Raw genomic sequence first — 23259 nt, 5'->3', positions numbered from 1 at the left:
AAATATTTACAAGTTCTCAATTGCGGTGTGGTCAATTATTTTTTAATGCAGCACTGTCGACGAATTAGAGAAATGAAGAAAACTGCATTGACATTTGGTTTGCTAACAGCAGCCAACTTCATGTATATATGTAAATTTTCACTGCTGCAAGAAAAAGTTAAACACCGTATATATGCGCCAAACATTTATATTTTTCACTGATATCTCGGGAAAAAGTTACAAATAATATTTTAAAGTGCAGTTTAATAATTCAGATACGAAGTTTAACATATATAGTGCAAAAATATTGGTAAAGTTGTGAGAAAAGCGCGTTATAGTTTGTGCGCTGAATGGGACAGTGAAGCACTAATCTTTGACGCCATGTTTAATTTCTTGCCATTAGTACTCCTATTAAATGAAATAAGGGGTGAGGCGAGTAGGCCGGGTGGCAAGTAGTTCGATTTAAGAGAATCTTGAGCGCTTTTCGGAATACTGTGTTGCGTGAAGTAAAAAATGTGTATAAATAGAATTCATAAATAAAGTAGTATTAGAAGGTTGTGTATAAGAATACGAAAATGGAAATGTGAGCTTTCTCCAAATAATGGAATTGTTTGAAACTCTAAAAATAAATGTCAATAAAATTTATGCAACAAAAGCTACGCGAGAGTGTGTCTCTCTAAACGATTACAGTAAGAGGAGGATCAAACAAAAACATTTACAAAAAGAGTAACGACAACAAAAGAAACAATAACTAGAAATGCGTGTAGATGTTTAAAAACTTGTCGCGAAAATCAGCGGACAGGTGTATTCATTTAGTAAGTTTACCAATTTGTAAGCTAATCACTTGTTTACAATTACAAAATTGTTAAACAATTTACAAAAGTTTTAACCACTATTGTCATATTTATCCACTATTTTAAATATACTCGTATCTAATTAGACGTAGTTATAATATTATTACCAAAATTCGTAAACAAAATACAATTTAAAATTTAATTTTACTAAATACTAGTTCTTAATTAAATAAATATATTAAAAATCCGCATTTACTTTATTTTTTCGAAAACATTGCACCTTATTTTTGAAAAGAATGCTTGTAATACAAAAAACAATTTTATGCTTGTTTACATAAAAGAAAACGTAAAGAAAAAATTCGAAACATAAAATTTCCAGTCTTCTAAATTTGCATGTATCTTTTACGCAAAGTTCTAAATTATACAATATGTTTTTCAGACGCCGCATTTATAGCATCATGTGGGATAAGGAGACCTCAAAAACCAAAAAGCCCGAGGAAACCTCCGTGGAAGGAAATACCGAAAATTCCGCCTCAAGATATTTCAAAAGAAATAATTTATATGAAAATGTTTCGCCGGGAACGGATACGGTGGTGGTTGCAACGTATGTTGTCAATGATGACGATGATTGCGACGACAATAGAAGAAACGTAACTGAACGCTCAAGGCCTTTGGGAACAGAACAAAATGATATCGATCATTTGCTGTCTATTGTACAATTAAGTGATGGACCATCGACAAGCTCCTCTTCACATCAAAATGCTTTACCGAATAAGGTTCCATATTCAGCAAAACTTTCAGATTTGAAATCGGTATTGCTAACATCAGCAGCATCGATGTCGACTGCTGCTAAGGAAATACCCAATACGGAGGAGTTAACTGTAGCTATTGATAATGATGAATTGCCAAATAAAAACAAAAATATTAAATCCCAATCCTCTATGCAATCTAATAAATCAGCAAATTCAGTAAAATATAGTCCAATAACAAGAAAACCGATTCAAAATGAGAAGGTACCAGAACAGCGAAGTAAACATGTACCAAGTGATAATGTGGCTGGTCCACAAATACAGAATTTGTATGACAAATCACTTAACTTGTCAACGGAGGATTTGCAATCAGTAACCAGAGCAAATTCAACTGCTTCCGTCGAAGATCTTACCTCAATGTCTGAAAATCGCGCTTGTTCGCCCTCCCCATCGAGCGTTACCAGTGCATCGACACTACGTTTCGCAAGAAGTACGAGCGGACGGCGTATGGATTGTCTAAGACATATGCGACGGCCACCCAAAGAACCCGAAGAGTACCTAGATGCATTATTTCCGCATATACGAAAGGCGCATAACCAAATTCGTAAAGCATTATTGCATGCACCGCTCACGGATGTCAAAGATAACGCATTGCTTAAGAAAAAAATGTTGGAGCTAATTCAAGTCTACACTAGGTAATAGATTTATTGTATAGGCTTTAAAGTTTTTAAAAAATATTTATATAACAAATATATAATCTGTTTTCAGTGGTTGTAAAGATGAATTCGAAAGAGTGGGCCCGTCACTGGTGCTCTGTCGTAGACTGAAGCGAAATATTATACGAGTTCTTGATTTGTTCCATGAAATTTGTGCATCTAGTCGTGAGGTAAAGTAAAAATTAATGCACAAAATCACACTTATGTAACTATATTTTTACATGGATTTTATAGGATCATGCTTATTTGTATCACATAAGCCAACTAATCGCTGTATATACTTCCCTTGAAATACGTTTGTCTTTTAATTTGACAAGACTACAGAAATGTGCGTTAATTCATCGCATATCGCACATTATCAATAAACATTTAATGGTAAAGAATGAGGTAAGTGTATCGATTGCAAAAAAAAAATAAAAAAAGAACTATTTGTTAACAATTTGTGCATACATTTTAGTCTGTGGCCAAAGAAAATATACTTCGTATGTTCCTACGTATGCCCGATACGTATTCACAACGTTTTATAATGGAACCGCTTTTCAAGTAAATATATATACATATATACTTCTTCAATATTAATAGAGAAAATATTCAAATTTCAAATATCTAAATTTTAGCACCTTCTTGCAAGAAATTCCTACGAGCAGCCATACATGGTGTCAAAAAGAATTGCCAGATAAGATATTTGTGCAATACATCATAATATTGCATATATGGAAAGAGATGCTGCGCGATCCACTGGAACAAGTCGAACTAATTAACCGTGCACAGCATTTTATGTGTCCAACTAAGACGCTGCATGCAAATCCAATGTACGCCAATCATTTACCAACAATACACACGCGCAAGCATGCAGTTAAAGATATCTTGAATAGTCTGAAATTTTTTCAAGATTTGAGAAATGTAAGTTCTACATATTGTTGTAATTTGTTTACGTGACTAATATACTGTTTTTCTTATTTTAGGCAGCAATTTGTGATGATACATTGCATGACGGCGATGATGACATTGAAGTTGTTATTGTAAGTATAATATATATTTGAAAAAAAAAAAAGAAAATCCCATGCATATTTCTCCATGATGTTTAAGTAAAAGGTCTGAGGCTGCAGTTGAACAGCATAGCCAAAACAATGCTGAGCAGTTAGTCGCCAACATTGCTATTACGCTTTGTTTGTTTGCTACAGTAAATGACTAAAAAATTAACTGATTAGTCGAATACACATAAAATTTAATTATACAATTTAGGTTCTATTTAAAAATATATATGTATTTTAAATTTTTTTAGGATGAAGTTATAAACACACCATTTTGGGATTTCGGTGCTACCTACACAGGTGACTCGAAACAACCGAGGCAATTAAACCGTAGAGTAATAACTGCAGACCCAAGTGAATGTGTGGATCTCACACAAGAAGATGAACAACAGTCGCGAATTGATACGCCTTTGGAATGGCTAACTAAACTCAAAGAGCGAGCAGCAGAGCGTGTGCAAGTTGATGAGTCGGAAAAAGTGATTTGCTTAGACTCTGATTCGGATGGCGAATTGTTCTGTGGCAGCATATTAGATCCATCCGAATCATATCAAGATTGTGATGCTGTCGATACCGATTACACAAGTCTCGACGGTAGCACAACAGATGATAAGGAACTCTCTGAAGATGAGGTGCTTTCCGGTAATGGCATTACGCACAATGGTCTACGAACGTATCTTGCGCCTAGAACTAAAAATCAAATAAACGTTACAAATGAGAAGCGCGCAACAGCATGCGCTACTTTAGTAACCGATCCTTATGAAAGAACAAGAGATTGTGATGGTGAAGGTGACAGCGCAGCAGTCGGTACGAAAAAGTCGACGGTTGCAACAACTGCCACAAGTGCGGAGTCCACATTACCGCTCATTGTTAACTCTTTTACTGTTAGGGGTAAACAGAATATGCATTTGTTGAACTCACCGAGGTTCAGCTTAGATATTGGACCGGAACGTTTGGGTAGCGAAGATATAGAGTTTCATGATACAAGCGATGACGTACGCGAACTAACTGTAAACTTAAAGGGCACGAAAAATCAAAATCATGTTAAACGTGCTGTGTCTAATGAGCATACAGCCAGACTAGCAGCCAGTGTTGGCGGTTATTATGAAAAAGAACTGAATAATGATGTTACTGAGGAAGAGGATGACTATAATTCCTTGCCGTCGACAGCAACGTCTTCAACAACAACCCTGGGTAAAGTTATATATACACAGACGTTAATGAGACCTAGTCAAAACTTTTTAACGGAATATGATGATGAGCGTGACGACGATTATAATCATACAGACGGCACAGCGCAAAATGTTGTGGACGATGTAGGAACTAAAGCAGACAACAAGAAACAAATGGTAAGTGTAATAATATAATTCCATAAACACTCTAGATGTAATTAACATATGTTTACTTTCAGCTCCTGCTTGGCGATGACAAACCAGTGAAGAAACAAGTAAAATTCAACGATAATCCCATCGGCCCGACGCGTCGTCCACACACCAAATTGCCGATAAAACCAGCTATACATCTGAGTAAAATCCAAGCCAACAATCAACAACCTATTTTCTCCAATTCACCACAACCACGTTTCTTATCACCATCATCTTCAACCTCTTCCACAACCGAGTCACTCAAGCAAATGGCACAAAAAGGTAGGAATTTCGTTGACATAATTAAAACAAAACATAAATCAAAAAAATTACTTAAACGTTCATCCACAATAATAATCGATTCCGATGATGATGATGATGATGATATTGTTTATCTTAATACTAGTGCAAATAAGAACATGAATTTAGTTTCTACTCAACCAATTCCAAGTAAAAACGCCTATAAAAAACTTATAACAAATGAACAAATGAATTTACCAATTTGTAATAGCAACAACAATCGAATGTGTAAAATGCAAGCGTGTGATGTTTCTAATAGCACTACAATGATACCAAATGGGCCAAAAGATATTTCATCAACCAATAATATAAGTAAACAAAGTGTTGACTTTAAACGCATTTCAGCAAATGAGGAACGCGTTAATAACGATAGGGTTGTTAGTATTGTATCCGCAAATGTAGGTGTTTTAGAGATGGTTAAACAAGTAGAAAGGGAAGAACAGAATTCGAATGTTTCCACAACTACAGGGCCTAATGTAGATTCTAACATTGTAGATGAAAGTAGCTTAGATTTAGAGAGTACATGTGTGGAGGAAGCTTATAGCGCACATTCCTTAGAGGTTATAAGCGGTAGTGAGGTTTGTACGAGTACGAGTACAGATGCATTTCTGCAGAGTACTGAGTGTAGGGAAACTAATATAAAACAAACTAGTACGTCCCCAGCAACAACAACAGCAAATCCAGATTCTGTGACAGTTGTTGAAGATGTGGTGTTGTTGCCTAACACCATTGATAGTAAAAATTTGAATACAAGCGCAGCAATTGCTGATAAACTGAACCAGCGAATGGATGTTGAGAAAGCATTGAATGAGTCCGAATCACTTGGAAATGACATGAATAATGACAGTGTTTCAAAGCATATTACATGTGAGGGTAAAGGAGATTTGGACGACAAATACAAAAGTGATGTTCAAACAACTGTAGTACAGCTACACCTAGACAGTCAGTGCGCTAACAAAGTTGGAGATGAAAGTGCACAAGGTACAGAGGTTGATAAGTGCCAGGACTTAAATGAAGAAGCAGCAATTCTTACTGAAAAAATGCAAAGCGAAATTGCTGCTGTGATAAGTAAAGAAACTGTTGACTGCGGGGACGATAATGATTTACAAAACAAGGTCGTTGGCGCGGTAAAGCATTTAAGCAGCACAGAAAAAATAAATGATGAAAATAATTGCAATGATTTTGTGACTACAGAAATTGTTACTGAAATCACCGAAACGCTTAATAAACAATCAAAACAACAGAACGAGTTTAAAGAAACTTTTGGAACTTCTGGAACCATTGAAGCAAATTTAGATAAGAGTTTGCAGGAAACTCAATCTAGTAGACAAATAGTATCGGATGGGTTAGAATTGATAATTACTGTAAACACTGAAAATAATGTTCCAACAAAAGAATTAAACAAAAATATTGTTGAAAAATCAGACATACCTACAGTTGCAACTGAAGAGTGTCTTACTGAAAAACAAGTGCTTGAAGAACCGACGCTGCGAGACACTAGTAATACTACTTTAGATTCAAAAGTAATTATAACGGTTAATACTGTTACTTTAAGTCCGCAAAGTGAAAATAATATGATGGAAAAAATTCTCACAAGTATTGAAGAACTTAATGTGGAAGAAGAGGCCACTCATCAACCGGCTGAAAATGAAATAAATGAGGCACATAACCCAACAAAGGCAGCTCAAGAAACTGCTATGGAGCTTGACAGTGCAGCAGTGACGGAATTAAATGTTGATGTAACTAATTTGAGAATAGAGAGTTCAACAATACAAGCAATAACAGCTGCTAATCTAAACGAAAATAATATAGAAACCACTAGCGTGGCGAAAAATCCTGTAGTTGCAGTGCACGCTACCGATAATTTAAATGAGTGCCAAATGACTACTACTGAAGCAGAACAGAAAATTAACATCAATATTGATTTGGAAGCTTTAAAGAATGGAAAATGTATGACAAATCAAATAGAAATGAAGAAAGGCTTAGAAACCGTACGAAATAATATTGACGCGAAAATATCTATGGATCTAAGTGAGCCAATAGCAGTTCCTACGGAAATATTTAATGCAACAATTGCAAAAAGTGATGGTCTTGTCCGTTTAGTCGAGGCGGTTAAAGCGGTTGAAGCATTGACTTTCACAAAACAAATAACTGAATATATAGTACCTGCTGATAGTGGCCAAAACGTACAAGAAAATCGTGGCGAAAATGAAACAGCAACAGATCAAAATTCCAAAAATGTACTCACAATTGCAACGAATTTGAATTTATCAACAGCTACGCTTGAGAGCACAAAAACCAATGATAATTTAACTGGGAAAGCTTTGCAAACACTTGAAAATAGTTTAGAGAAAACCGATACACACTGTACACTGCTAAAACCGAAAGATATTGTATCTAATAACAGTTATTTTAGTGGTGATAAAAGTCCTAAAACGAATTTGGAACGGCTCGCCGAAGCTGCAGTGCAGAAATATGGCGAACATGTGGCCGATCGCGAAACTTGCAGTGTGGCGCATATGAAAGCGGAATGCAATAAGCTGGCAGATGAGTCGCTTGCTGTTGAAAATATTGATAAGAAATCGTGTGAAATGGATAAACTACAGACCGATATTATTGGGGGTGCTATTGGCACTGATAGTGGCAATATTGAAAATAATCACGATGTAAAGAAAATAGCTGAAAGCGAGTCAACAACTATTGAATTAAATATTACCAAATTGCAAGCTGATCAACAGCAGATAGCTTGCCAAGAACAACCGAAATCAACTGCTATTGTCATTGATAACATTCATATCTCGCAACCCGTCGATTATGATATGCATATAGTTAATTTGAGCGACGATAATGGCATAGGAATGCAAGATTACTGCATGTTCAATGCTATAACTCCACAAGCAGATATCTCCAAAAGTCAAGAATACGGAATTTGCGACAATATTCCCGAAATAGCAACAAAAAAATCTACTAATGTATCGACTTTTCATTCACATTTTGAAAGTTTCTTAAGTACACTAAAAACGAATGAAGAAAGGAAATGTGAAGTAAAAGAACAGCGTAGATCACCAAGAACTCAAAAACTTTACGCTACAACCGAGATCTCACCACCAACTAGCGAAAATCTAAAAACTGTCGTATCTGAAAAAATAGATAGCTCATCCCGCCATAATGCAATAAAAAAGGTGTTATCCAAAAGCAATGAGGATTTAGTAACAAATGAAGTCACTGACTCAAAATCACAGGCTCAACCTAGCCCAACACTCTCTGCGTCTACGGATAGTGAGTTTTCCAACGTTGAATTAAGAAAAGGTTATAGTTTGCGAAAATCGGAACAATGGAAAGTGGTAAAAAATACAAGTTTACGTGCTTCACCACCTGGAAACCAGGCTGAATGCCTAGATACTAGAAAGTCTGTTAATCCAATACCTACACCAAAGCGCTGTATAAAAATACGCTTAGCTAGAGCTAAAGTACCAACAATGGCCGAGCGAAAGGCACAACCAATAAGCGCAGAAGAAACTGAGGCAAATATAGAAATGCAATTCGGTGATGTCTCACATCGTCCGATAACAAGAAGACTTGCAGCCGCGCTCAATTCCAGTCTACAGATGGTAACAGAGAATGCCGTTATCGAACCAATTAAATCGTTTGCGCGTGGAAAGAAATCGAAATCCAAATTGGCAGAAAATACGTCAATGAAGCGCCGAAAATATGAAAATTTGGTAAGCACTCAGCGACAAAACGAAAGAGTTAATAAAGCAGCAACTGCGAAAGAGACCATATTGCATATTGAAGCTATATCTTCTAATGTGAAAGACAAAAGAAAGCATTGTGCTTTGGAATTAATACAAAAGTCGCATACAGAACCGCGCGATGCTGTCACAATAGAACAAATTGGTCATATTGGCAATAATGAAACGTCTTCAGATGATTGCACCGGGTTTCCTGAAGAAATTGCGGCAAAGCGTATGAAAATTAAAAAACGTCAAGCTGTTATGAAAAATGTTGTCACTGAAACTGTGACAACCATGCAAAATGCTGACATTACTTTTGAGACGGTATTCGTAAAACCAACCAAAGCGATCCAAAATTCAAAACCTAAAAACTTGAGTGCAACCAAAGCAATTGAAGCGCGATCTATTGAGGAAACAGAAACACTTATAATCTTAAATAATACAGAACGTTTGCATGATGAAGATGTACTGGATTACAAGCCCACAGTTGAAGTTACAATGCAAGAGCAAAAAGTAGAGAGTGATAAAATTCAAGAGCAAGCCACAACCAATGTATTGAGTACTACATGCACCTCACAAAACACTATTGAAGCTGACAGTATACAGCTCACAGAAAAACCCGAGTTAGATAACAACGGCGAATTGTCCGGAGAGCCCAAAGTTCGAATGGATGGAATAGATGATCCAACAGGATGCAATGAACAAGGGTCTGTTGCAATAGCGGATAATAGTAAAAACTCGGATAACACAATTATCTGGAATGGATTAAGAGTTTTAGAGGAAAATTGTAGTGAAGCAAGTGGAGAGATTTTGAATAAAAAATCAGCTGTTATCTCGCAAAATAACACGGTAAGAGTTGAAACGGATGAACTTATAAACAAAAGTTGTGCTGAAACAAGTGTTTATATTAGGGAATCAGTTCTCAGAACTCCTAACCACATAACTCCCTCCGACAAGAGTTCCTCGATCGGCGAGTCTGAGGTTGCAAGTGAAGTGTTGGGTTTAGTTAAAAATAAAACAATCAATGCAGAGCAAGCAAAAGTAGAGAGCACAGAGAAAACAAGCGTATCGGTTTCGATAGAAGAAACAACAAATAAAGTGGATAGTAAAACAGAAGTTTTGATTAGAGAGTCAGTTTCCAACACACCAGATGATGAAAGACACCTTATTGAAAGTTCTTCAACATTTGATGTAAATGACACAAGCGCATTGGTTTTAGATGAAGAAATTAAAGGTGATTTTGTGGAAACTAATGATTCGGAGAAAACTATAACAGCAGAAACAGGTATGAGTGTTTTAGAAGAAGATATAAACAAAAGTTGCACTGAAAAGAGGGTTGTTATCGGAGAAACAGGCTTGAACACTCAAGCTGGTGTAACAACTCTCGACGAAAGTTCTTTCAGAGAACATTCCGGGGAAATAAATGTATCAAATGTAGATGAAAGTGTTTCGAGAGAGGCTGTAAAAACAGCCACTTTAACTGCAGAAACCGGTATGAGTGTTTTAGAAGAAGATATAAACAAAAGTTGCACAGAAAAAATAGTTGTTATTGGAGGAACAGTCTTGAACACTCAAGCTGGTGTAACAACTCTCGACGAAAGTTCTTCCACAAACAATCCCGAGGATAAAAATGTATCAAATGTAGACGAAAGTGTTTCGGGAGAGGCTCCAAAAGCAGCCGAAAATGCTTTTACAACTGCACCGATTTTAGAAGAAATTATAAATAAAGATAATACTCTGACAAATGATATTATTACGGACACAGTTTACAAAGCTCCAGAGCGTCTAACACATAACGATGATATTTCTTCGAAACATGATACAAAAGAAGCAATTGGATTATATTTAGATGGAGAAATTCAAAAACAATTGCTGAAAACTAGTGATTCACAGGAACCTTTAACAACTGAAACTAGCGTAAGCGATTTAGAGCAAGATATAAACAATAGTTGTGCTGTAGAAACGCGTAACGAATTAGTAACGCCAACAAAACCAATTCTATTAACTAATGAGCTCGAGTCCGCGCCAATTACCTACCGTGAAGACGCTGATACATTACCAGAAAACAATGAAGCGCCGCCACTAATAGATATATCTAACTTCACAAGTTTAACACTAGATACTAAAACCGTTAGGGATTTCCGAGATGTTTCCGAATTTCTGGATGAAGATACGAATATTAATTTGCGCATTTCACACATACAAATTGCCGAGAAAAGTGAATATCTGAATGAAACAGAGTCTATAAATACTCTGAAGACCAATATGGAAGTTGATAAATTACTAGAAGAGTATAATCATTCGGCGCGTTTAATTGCGAGTGCTAATTTAAAAATACCGACGGCCATGCAAACGCCAACCGATGGACGCACGCCGGCCTGCAGTAGCGTTACATTTAGTTTCACGGCCAGCGACAGTTCGAGTTCATTCACGCACAGTTGTTCCTGCAGTACCACATCAACGGTGAACTCAGCAACAGATTTGTATAAAAACGAACCAACGAGCTTCAAAGTAGTGCAATCGCAGGCGCAGGTGGTCGAACTACTCTCCAGCACGAATACAAGTTTTCAGGAACTATCACTATTGGATTTAGATCATGATGTTATTATGAGCAATGACGATTTGCTGTCCGAATTAATACCGACTACTATGATGGATACAATGACGGCGACTAGTTTGGAGCATAATTATGCTATAAAACCGTTTGAAACAGCCATAAGAAATGAGTATGATATACAAAGCGAAGATAATGGGAATACAGAAGAAGAAGAACTGCTTAATACTAATAATAATGAAATACCGCTGCAAGTACCAAGTTTGAAAGTCTCGATACCAATCGCGTTTATAAAAAGATTTGAGGAGTTAACGGATAATCGTACTAAAAATTGGTATCTAACTGAAAAACCGACAACATCTAAAGCGGCTATGGCGGCATTAGCGAAGAGAAATGCTCATTTTAAAACTGATATTGTGCACATTCTTAATTCCAACAGTGTTTCAAGGCCTAACCAAATCACAGAACCGACGTTTACTGAAAGTCTAGAAAACAAGCAAGACATTGCCACGACAGATAGTGCAGTAACTCAACAATTACTTGCTGGTGATAGTTGCAGTCCACTGCCTAGTTTACCACTAAAGAAGCGCAGAAATATCTCTGGTGTTTTGGAAGAAGATTTCTGTAGTGCTTCAGTAATGCTGTCAGATGATAGTGATCTTGTAACGTTGATATCACAGGGGAGCAGGTCAAATGAATCAAAAAATTTATCAGTTGTGACTACTCAAATCGATGAGAATAAGCAAATCGAATTTGACAATACGTCGGCAGAAGTGGAAACAGTAATTGTGCAGCAAACAGCTATAGAGAAACAGACAGATTGTCAATACGAAACAAACGACGAAATAGTAACGGAAACTAAACAAGACATTAGAGAAAATATAATTGCTGATATTGAAAATACGGGAGCAAGTAATGAAGATATGGCCAGTGGTCAGGAGCTAGTAAGATATCAGCAAAAAGAACTCATACTTCAGCTCGAAACCGAAAAAATTCAAATGTCTGAAAATTCAGTAACAGATCAACAGAGTCGTGCTATAAATGATATAACAGACGAAAGTGCTGTGCAGGAAGTGCAAAAGGATCGGACAATAAATAACACAACACCAATAGCTCAAGATTTTACAGATGGGACAACATTGCTGTTAGACCAACAGAACAGGATTGCAGATAAGACTGAAACGGATGAAACTGTAACAAACATAGAATTTCAAGAGATTATGCAGCAAAATGATACTGAAACAGAATGTCAAGAGACTATGCAGCAAAATGATACTGAAGCAGAATTTCAAGGGGCTCCAGCGCAAAATGATACTGAAACAGCCAGAAATGAAAATCAAATTGAGAATGTAATTCCATCAGAAAATCTGAATGACAGTGAAATGACACCAGTTCAGCATACTTTTGTGCCCGAACAGCAAGACTTTGCATTAAATGAAACATGTCATGCAGAGGATTTTAAGGATGCAACGGCAACAGGTTTATTAGATGATGCTAAAAGCATTGCCGTTTTTAAGGAAATTCAGGAGTTAATGACTATTCAACAAATTCATTGTAAAGATAATACATTGGAGAGTTTCAACGATCGTGCAAATGAGGTTATACTATCAAGCTATGAAGATCAATTCCTTGTTACGGTTTGTTTGAATGAGGCTGACACAGTTAGTGGTTTCGAGGCAACTAATAACTACTTTACATCGAAGGAATATGCAGAAAATGATTTTGATATCGGAAATGATGTCATAATCAGTACACAGGAAATTAAAGAAGAATCTACAGAATTCATGAGTAATTTAAATTCACCGAAAAATAGTCCAATCAATTTAACTAAGCCTCTATCCACCAACGCAGTTGATTTGAATACGCCTATCATAAAACAAAATGAATTTTTCAAATTTACAAGCGATTCTACACATTCTTTAGCACCAACAAACTCAACAAATTTTCAATTATTTACAATGCCAAATAATGAGATCGTGACTACAGATTTGAACGTTAATAATATGACACAAATCACCAATTGTGATCTTAACCTAGACCAAGCAGAGCCGGGAGATAGCAAAAATCTTGTAGATATGTCGCAAATGGATGAACTCAGTTTTGGAGAACATGAAACACTACAGACCACACAATTACCTCAGCCTATCGAACAAATGGATCAATTAGAATATAACAATTTTGCTCAGTCACAAATACACAACGCAATAACCGATACATGCACAACAGACACGTTTGTAGGCGTGGCCACATCACTAAAAATAAGCACAAATGCTGAACAAACTGAAAATGTGCGGGAGACTCACTCAACGGTGACACCAACAATCAAAATATGCTCAACGAATAAATCGAAACCCAAGGAAGATAATGATATCGTAGCAATGCCCACTATTTTAGCGCAGTCCGAACATTTGACAAAGCCATCAACTTTATCACCAGTTCTACCGTTAATTAAACCAACTACAACAACAATTAATACGATTTATGAGAAATCAAATACAATATTTAGTTTTTCAGATATTGAAACTGAGACAACTTTAGCACAAAATTTTGTGTCCGCAAACAATTTTGCAACAACTACAACAGCTAGTATAGCCGATAATTGTACAACAACAACACTGCGTACAGATGTTGACAAATCACCAACAACTCAGCCAAGTCAAAGCTCCATCTCACAATTGCAAACGCCAACAACGCCACGCAATAGTACTCAAAGTACAATACGCGCACGTGCACCTGCGCGTGTGCAAATCGTTACGCCGCAACGCAAGAATCGCGATATTGCGCCAAAAACCAGCGAAGAAGAAGCGAAAACGCCGAACATTATCTTTACGAATACAACAACATCTTACTGCAATTCGGTGGAATTTGATATGTCCCAAGTGGCGGCCACAATACCAGTTGACTATGCCACTACGCCACCGCGTTACGCGAATCTCTTCCAATTCGAGAAGTACATACAAAAATTAATGACACTCATCGATGTGCCCGGCATCGTAGACTCGGCACGAAATCTATTTGTGGATAAGCAAGCCTTAGCCGAAGCGCACGCGGCCTTACTCGCACAAGCCACACAGTTCGATGATGAGGGCAATGCTATATCGGAACCGCTGCTACTAAAATATCACAAAGACGGCACTATATCGATACTGAATGACAATGACGAATGCATTATATTGACGGCGAATATGTCGAAAATGGTGAAAAGCCTTTCGTTGGCCTTAAGCATTTTACAGGAGCAGCAGTCGCCCGTATTGGGTATGCGTGCACGCATCCATGCGTTGCTCAAGCAATTGACACAAACAAACACAACAGCAAAGACGGCACATTTTGCACCAAACATCATCAATTCAACGGTTATACCAACAGCAGTGGTGAATCCCACCAATTTGGTGGATAATAGTCGTGACCTTGACATGCCCGCATCTAATGCTATGGCATACGGTAGTGATATTGGTGGAGAAATCAGACAGCAGGTGCAGCCACCGCTTGAAGTTCTCAATGCAAATCTACAAAATTTACAATTGTATGCCACAAATTGGCAGAATATCGAAGATAACGGCTTAATAACGAGCATACCAAATGCGGATCTGGATGCGCTGCCATTTGCAGCAGATGACGCTGCTACCAATTATGAGCATGCAGTCTCTTTCAATTTTGATGAACCTGTCGCTATACTCCCCTCAAATGAAAATACAAATGCAACACGCTTTGAAAATGCCTTTCATGCAACTTTAGAGCGCACAGTCGAGGAAAATTGTACTAAGCCAGCGCAGAATAGGTTTGTACACTGGCAACATGAGAGAGCATCGGCTAACAATGTGAGCGCCAGTGCAACGCACATACCGCCGTCCTGTACAGATGTTGTATATGAGCAAAATGTTAACGGTGCGCATGAAAATGTTGCAACTGGCTGTATGGACGTGAATAATGATAATTTACATGTAGTAATGAGTGATCACAGGCTTGACACTCTAATGGAACCTTATGCTATGGCGAGTAATAAAGCGCATGTCATCTCTGAGGTTGGCAGTAAACGCTTAGCAACAGTGTCGCCGAAGGGAGAGAAAACTAAAAAGACTGTATATCACACGAGGGATGATAATAATCAGCATGCGCGTACACAAAGTACACACCGAAAGTCCACGGCGCAAAGTAGTCCCAAAAAGTTGCCAACTAAAAGAGTAGAAAAAGTGCCGAAAGCTCAGTGTCTAACAGCAAGTGTAGCAGTCACACCGCCGCAAGAGCATACACGAAACGCAACTAATAGTAAAGCACGTAGCATGCCACAGAGTAACTCAACGGTGCCTAGAACAACGCATACGATTCATTATCGTCACATGCCACAGCCGACAGTGACGGCGAGTATGGAATATAAACCAAGCGCCACATTGCACTACAAGCAGCCAGTACCGCGGCAACAGCAGCAACAACAACAACGCATTGCTAGTCTGCAAATGCCGATACACTATGTTGCAAGTAATGCAAATCACTTACCACCGGCCATGCCACATATAAGCCTTGAGAATGACAGTAGTTTGCCATTATTCGCGCAACAATACGCACAGCATTCGACACTTTCCGGTGGTGTTGGCCTATTGCATAACAATAATATTCGATATTTACTAGCAACGCCACATACGCGTGATAGAAATGTGATAGCAGATTCACCAGAAATACTGGCGCAATATCCTCAATATCAGCTGCAGGCCCTGCACACACCGCCGAATTTCGCCGATAACTTGAAATTAAATGAACTTCAGCTGCAATCTATAATCAGAAATGCAACGCATGGCGAAATTGTCGGCGATAGAGGGAGTACAGCTGTTGCAGATGTTGCTGCCGCACCAGCAACTACCACAAACGTGTTGCGCAGTTTTCGTAGTGCTTTGCGTACATCAACTGTCAATACACCGAAGACTGATAGTACACCGAGCTTTAACAATGATACCCACACAACTGCCGCGGAAACGTTATTAACAACACAACAACAACAGCAACATCAACAACATACAGAGCATCAGCAGCAGCACCCAATACCATTTGTACAACCCACAAGTGCGTTAATAATCAGTAGTATGCAACAAAAACAAGAAGCAGAACTAGAGAGCTTACGACAGGAGCTAGCTAAACGTGACACACAGCTGCAAACTGATTTGCATTTGCCATTAGTACAACACGAGTCACGTGGTCCACCAAAAGTGGAACGCAATCACGGAATGTATACGACAATAACACCAATTTCATCGGTGCAAACTAAACACCAACAGCATAGTGATGAGCGTGAAATACTGCTCTCACCACAACAGCGCACACATACTCACAGTACAATCGCAAATAATCCAAAAGCACCAATTTCGCCCAGCACACAAGCGAATGTCTCGCGTAAACGTGGACGCCCGCGAAAGTATAATTTAGGTGATGACATGCTTGTAGCCACCTCCGATTTGCTGCAGCAGCAGAGCGTTGGCGAAACAGCGCAAAAATATGCGAAAATGCATGAAAGTCCTTGCAAAAAGCGAGAAGATGCCAGCGCTCGTCATAAGCAACATGCACATGCAAAAATACGTCAAATATTACCAACAGCACAGCACTTGTCAAATATTAAAACACATGACGCTACAACACTACCAGCATCAACACTTACAAAGGCAACGCCATCAGAACTAAGACCATCATTTACTAGCGCTGCAAATGCATTTCATTTGATTGAACATATGGTTGAAACCATTAGTCCGCAAAATCAAGACAAATCAACTGCAATTGACCAGCAGCAACAACCACAACAAGCGTCACATCTACTGCACCAACAACTGCCTCAAATACAAACATCGTCGACAAACAGTCCGCTAGTAGATCAGGGCAATGTATGATATACGTGTTTCCACGAAGAGTTATTCAATAATACTTTTCGTTTTGTGGATATTTAATTAACTCGTTTTGGCACTTTTATGTTTCGCACATTAGGCGGTTATCGTCTTTTTAGTACATTGTTTTCAACTTTAGGGGCGCTTTCTTAAAGCAGCTTACATTTTTTCTGTAAGCATCTGCAATGTGGTGAAACCTTACAATTTATGGAAATTGCAATTCTATCCAACTTGTGCGCTTTATGAATGAGTTGTCTAAGTTTTATATTGTTAATGAATGCATTTCAGTTCCTAGCCTGACTGAAGTACTTTTTAACATTTACATATACTATATATTTGTCAATGCAGCTTTTGATATTATTATTATTTAACATTTTTACTCTTTTCTAAATAGTTTTTATACATAATATAATTTATTTCTATCTGTCGGTGTAATTTTTCCTTATTTTGCCAGTTCAATAGTGGCTAAAAAGCCCCTTGCTACATAAACGTATTTAGCAATTACCCCTTGGAATTCAAAGAGTCTCTTTGTGGCAATAAATTTCATTTATTTGCGAAAATACACAATTTTAATTTAATACCTCATATTATATATGTATAATCATTAAGCACTTTCAAATTTATGTTGTAATATTTAACATTTTTAATATAAGCATATGACGAATTCTCGAGAAAAAAAAACGAAATAATGGTGAAGAATTAAGTTTAGAATTTATAAAAATAATTTTTTTATATATATTTTTTTTTTATTTTTCGTGCATATTTGCGTTTAACTTACCTTTGCCTTATAATCTTTCACTCTCTATTTCTCTCTTAACGGGTTAGGGGTAGTCAGAGACACCAAAAAAAAATTAGAAAAAAATAATATGGCATTATTACACGATGTTTTGACTTGAAGTCACAAAAAATTTGAAAGAAAATTATAATTTCTAAAGTTATAGCTGTGTGTATTGACCCAGGACCAAAAAGAGGTCCTTGTGGTGACAGTCACAAGTCTTTGGAGATTCATCTAAAATCAATCGGATAAGAAAAATTAGTTTTATAAATAGATAATCCTGGGCCTGATCGAAGCTATTTTGTGTTTGTTTCCAAAATTAACAAAATGGTCTCAAGAATTTTTTTTTCTAAATTTTCGGTCTTAAAAAATCGAAATTTTTGAAAAACAAAAAAGCTTCGATCAGGCCCTGTATTATTTTGTATTCTAAAAGCTGTATAAACTTAATTAAAATCTACTGAGCGCTTTTCGAGTTACAGTTGTCAACAATTCAAAAAACGAAGTTTTGAGAAAAAGGCATTTAAAGTTTCACACTAGTGTGTTGGAGTGTCCGTGCGCTCTTTGCCGAATAACTCGAAAAGTAATTATCGGATCAACTTAAAATTTTCAGAAAATATTTGTAAGATATTACACTTAACGAAAATGCAAAAAAAAAAAACAAAGAAAATTATTTTTGAAAATCCGGACTACCCCTAACCCCTTAACTGAGTAATAATAAAACAATATAAAAAAATGTACCACCACTTCTCAACCCAGTGTGTTCCTAATGTAGCAAGAACATTTTTCCTTAATGCTTAAATATTAAAAAAAAGATTATTTAAATCAATCTCTCTCCAAGCGTTAAGACACATATAACCTTGGAAAATACAAAAATTTACTAATTTTATGATTAGAAAAAAACATTAATAATTTCTAAAATAAATTTTCAATTCAATGCAACTAAAATTAGTTTAGTTAGAATTATATATCTATGTTTCTTACACACTTTGGAAACAACAACAACAACGCTCATTTTGTACTTAATATTTTTATATGCTTATATTATAAATAGTTTGTACTATTCCACTTTCATACACGTTAATCTGAATACGCGTGCAGCTGTATTAATTAAAAAATATTAATAATATATTTTAATTAGTAGAGTAGAGTTAGAAAACATTATTAAAAATGTGCTGTGCAACATTTTGTCAGTATAGTAAAATTTGTACGTACATTTAACGATTAAAGTATTTACGATTTAATTTGTTATTCTTTTTAAGTAATTTTGAATTTTTTATTCATTTGTAATAAACATTAACGCCACATTTTTTTCATATATTGTTATATACACACTAGAGTTTAAGCTAATTAGCACGATTTTTATAGTGAAATCACGCGGTATTTTACACATAAAGATAGCTAATTTTGTATTGAAATCGAGTAATAATGTAATTGTTTGTGAAGTTTTATAAAGAAATTAGTTCAAGTTATACTTAAAATTATATGTAAAATGTAGAAGCTTTAATTTTTCGAATACGCATTAGGTTAATTTGTTATATGCATATTAATTGAGTAGTAGATCAAAGCATAATAGCCTTTTCGCACAAGAGTTAATTGATGAATTAACCGGCCTTTGTTCGATTAAAGCACTGATTTAGATCGATCAATCAGCTGATGAAACTAACCAACTTCTTATGAAAAGCAAAAACAAAAATGTGTAACAGCTGTTCGTTTATAGAGTAGGGCAGTGCGAAGGGCAGAAACTGGTTTCTCAATTAAAAATTTAATTGATCAATTAATTTAGCCGTGCGAAAAGGCTATAAGACCAAAATTTAGACAATTGTATTAATAACACGCAAGTAAAAGAGTGCAATTCAAATTTTGCATTGAGATTATAAATTTTATTTTGGGTATTACAATGGTGTATGCATAGATAGATATGTATATAAAATATAAAAAAATATTTATGCATTCCCAATGGCTAAATGCAAATTTCAAAATCTGTTTGAAAGAAATTAAGCGCTTGTGTGCCACCAATATTACGTCACAACCGCTTACTATATAAAGTAATAGCTGTCTACAATCAACTCACCTGCGAATTGGATAAAACATGCATTAAACTCTCAACCGAACTACAATCAACACTCAATATCTTCAATCAACTATCAACAAACAATATTCAACAATTCAAATTCAACTATGAGGACGTTTATAAACTATTGATAATTAATTTCTTAATTGCTTAGAGTACTATACCTCGTACAAGGCATCCAAGCTTCGTTTACAATGCATTACAAAAATTACATATTAACTGCACATGCTGTTGTGACTACCTATTTTTTTTAAAGAATCGTACATATATATTTTTATATTTTCTTACATACATACATACATAAATATGTATAACGGCAAGCATTCTGTTTAAGGCAACTATCTGAAACTGATAAGATTGATTTTTGTATAAATGTTCATAAATAATCATTAAAGTTAGTAGAAAATATTAATATATTAGTTATAATTACTGCGATATCAAAACGCTTTCCTTCTTATATTTAACTGGGCAAACTATCAAAAAAATACAAAAACAAAAAAAAAACTACTCTACCCTGTTCTATGCAGAACGCCAATCTGTATTGCCTACAACTATACATCGTACACCTGGTAAATACCTAGTTGTTAAAATTAAATGCATTTCTATATATTTTTGTATACTTTTTTAAAAATTCTAAACTGAAACGCAAAAACCAAAATGTATATGTGCAATTAGTAGTATGGCATGTGGTGCTTTACGAAATGTTGGTGCTTCTTCTCATAATGATGTGCGTAATAACGCGTACTTTGGTGTCACTTTAACAAAGGTTGCTGCAACAGATTTGTTGTAAAATAACTGAAATACTAAATATTGGTTTATGAAATATCTAGCTAGTGCGAATGTAACTGTTGTCAATCAGTAGTCAATTTTAAGTTGAGTATTTTATGTTTGTTAGTAATACTTGATTGCTATGAAATTGGAACTGAGTAGAATGTGACATTTGACATTTGTGATGTATAACAAACTTGCTATCTGTGATAAAATTTATAAACAGCCCATGTAATGTGTGCTAAAAAGTTATAATTACTTAGTGGAAAAAAAAAACACACGCATTGTGCAATATTATTGATACAATTTTGTAAAACACACAATAAACTATATTTGTACCTTATATGTATGTAAATAACACTTTTCCTTACTCTAACGTGTGTTGTTTTACGAAATTGTATCGCTTAAACTTGTTTTTGTGCTCAGAAGATGAAGCATATTTATTGGTATGAAGCTGTGGAAAGCACAAATATTAAAAAAAAATATTCTTATGTTTTGCCAATATTATTTTAAGTATTATTACTGACGAAATTCTATAGAAAAAACCACTAATACATTTAACCATTTACAACATTTTAACCATTTTTTTATTATAAAATATTATGGCAAAGCATTAAGCATAATAAAAGCCAAAAGTTTCATACCAATTATTTGTTATTGTTTTAAAGCAAAAACATTTGTATATTAGATTGACAAAATCTGACAAAACCATTGGCTAGAATATTCAAAGAGTTCAAAGTTCAAAGAAATTTTACATTTACATACCTCGTCCGACTAATAACTGTGCATATATATTTTGAGTGTGATATTTTCCATTTATTTTCTACAAAAATTCTTGTAACTTTGGTCACAATTCTTTTAATCATCCCAGCTCAACCTTCATCGTTAATGCATTAAACAATTAATTCTAAAATGAATTTATACCATAATTTATCATTAACATATAATTTTCAATATCTTTCCTTCCGTCTTATTTAGAGCATATCAACGCAATCCCAACACTGTTTAGCGGTTATAAAATCACGAAACCACCACTGACCGGTGGCGCTGCAGCGCGCAATGCAGGCAACAGCAGCAACAACACCACACTTGTAAAAAAATCCAAATACAAAGCTGGACCGAAGTCTATGCATATGTCGCGTAAAACAACAGCAATGTCGTCGTCGGGTGCGCGTAAAAACTCTACGCACTCACCACAATCACCACGGTCTGACGCCAATTCGCAATCGCCAACCAAACGTAATCACTCAACATCACCAGTCAGTTTGCGTGCCAATAATAGTCCTGTTAAAATTTCACCCGAAACAGCAGCTGATCCGAAATTGAATATGAAATGTGCTGTGTTAATGCGGGAAAGTGAGGAGGTCATCAAATATAAGCGACAACAAGTCGCTTTCATAAATGAATTGTTGGAGAAACAAAGAGAAATGCAACGGCAGCGCGCTCTAAAACGACAAGAGTTCCAGAATATATTGAAGCAAAAGCGTGAGGAGGGTAAACGTTTGATGACGGAAATCTCGCAGATTAAGAAACAGCAAGTCGAGGCACAAGAAAAAGTTTTGGAAACGCAGCTACAACAACCACGACAATCGCCTACAATTTTGAATCGTAAACGATTGCTGGTGAAAGACAGAAATGTCACGTTCAAAACACACACGAAAGTGCGCAGTCGTTCTACGACACCCAATCGCACGAGTAATGTGGAAAATGTTGCGTCGGAAGCTGAGAAAGATGTGGATACAACAAGTGCTGCTATAATGCAGACAGTGATAGGTGACACCTTTGAGCTGGTGGCTGAAGCTATGCCTTTAAGCGATGGAGTGAATCGGTCAACTGCCGCGCTGAAAAATATGAAGGCAACACAAGTGCAAGACCAAAAATCTGCTACTTCAATACGTTTGACAGCAGGAATGGCAAATGAAGAGGCGGCAAATACATTAACCAACTCACCGAAAACCAAAGTGCAGAGTACAACGTCAAAATTAAGTACAATTGAGAATGTCAACTCAGCAGTACAATTGTGTAAAACGAGTAACGATGACACACCGAACAAAGCAATAAAAACGAATATAACTGCAATAGAAACACAAACCAACAAAACCGTGCAAAAAGCTGAAGAATTGACCGGCACGGAAAAGCAGCGAAAAGTAGTGCCAACTACAAGTAAAACGAGTTTCAGCGAAAACTCTAAAATACCGGCACTACAAGCATTAGCAACTGCAGCAGCGTACACACGTTGTGCCAGATCAATGACGCCCACACGTGGCGTTTATGATACGACGAAACAGTCTGAAGTTCAAACGGAACGCACTACAGACAATTTATTAGTTAATTGTTCATTATCTTCCCCCACTTCCTCAAGAACGCGCTTACAACGCGCACCATCCTTATCACCGTCCATATTCATGAATCGCAATCGTGTGGAGGTGCGACGTAGTATGCAAGATCCAACTAGCAACACAGACTTCACTGTAAATAACACATCTTGGTTGCTGCCCGAATCGCCACGCACTTTAACCAAGACATTAAAAGTACGGCTGAAACGCTTACAGCATTTAAA

The 23259-nt window shown here is 36.3% G+C and overlaps 1 protein-coding gene across 2 annotated transcripts; it reads left to right on the top strand.

Moving 5' to 3' along the window:
• Positions 1–85: 85 nt before the first annotated feature.
• LOC105221540 (uncharacterized) lies at positions 86–21819 on the top strand. Of its 2 annotated transcripts, none has more exons than XM_054229574.1 (9): positions 86–794; positions 1213–2217; positions 2291–2408; positions 2473–2625; positions 2696–2781; positions 2856–3141; positions 3204–3260; positions 3524–4618; positions 4681–18161. In XM_054229574.1, exons 2-9 carry the CDS (start codon positions 1232–1234, stop codon positions 17089–17091), a joined length of 15192 nt encoding a protein of 5063 aa, XP_054085549.1. In that variant the 5' UTR covers positions 86–794; positions 1213–1231; the 3' UTR covers positions 17092–18161. The 2 variants fall into 2 exon arrangements, with proteins under 2 accessions (XP_054085549.1, XP_054085548.1); XM_054229573.1 differs by lacking the exon at positions 86–794 and adding an exon at positions 21678–21819 and having other exon boundaries at positions 1202–2217; positions 4681–20500.
• Positions 21820–23259: the final 1440 nt, after the last annotated feature.

Source organism: Zeugodacus cucurbitae, chromosome 4 (assembly GCF_028554725.1).
Source record: "Zeugodacus cucurbitae isolate PBARC_wt_2022May chromosome 4, idZeuCucr1.2, whole genome shotgun sequence".
NCBI classification, from domain to species: domain Eukaryota; kingdom Metazoa; phylum Arthropoda; class Insecta; order Diptera; family Tephritidae; genus Zeugodacus; species Zeugodacus cucurbitae.
Note: the sequence above shows the minus strand (reverse complement) of the source record. Positions and strands in the feature narration are given on the sequence as shown.

Coding starts and splice junctions, on each gene's coding strand:
- LOC105221540 (XM_054229573.1), top strand. CDS start 1,202: ATGTTTTTCAGACGCCGCATTTATAGCATCATGTGGGATAAGGAGACC. Junction 2,409..2,472: donor TTTGTGCATCTAGTCGTGAG/GTAAAGTAAAAA, acceptor TGGATTTTATAG/GATCATGCTTATTTGTATCA. Junction 4,619..4,680: donor CAGACAACAAGAAACAAATG/GTAAGTGTAATA, acceptor GTTTACTTTCAG/CTCCTGCTTGGCGATGACAA.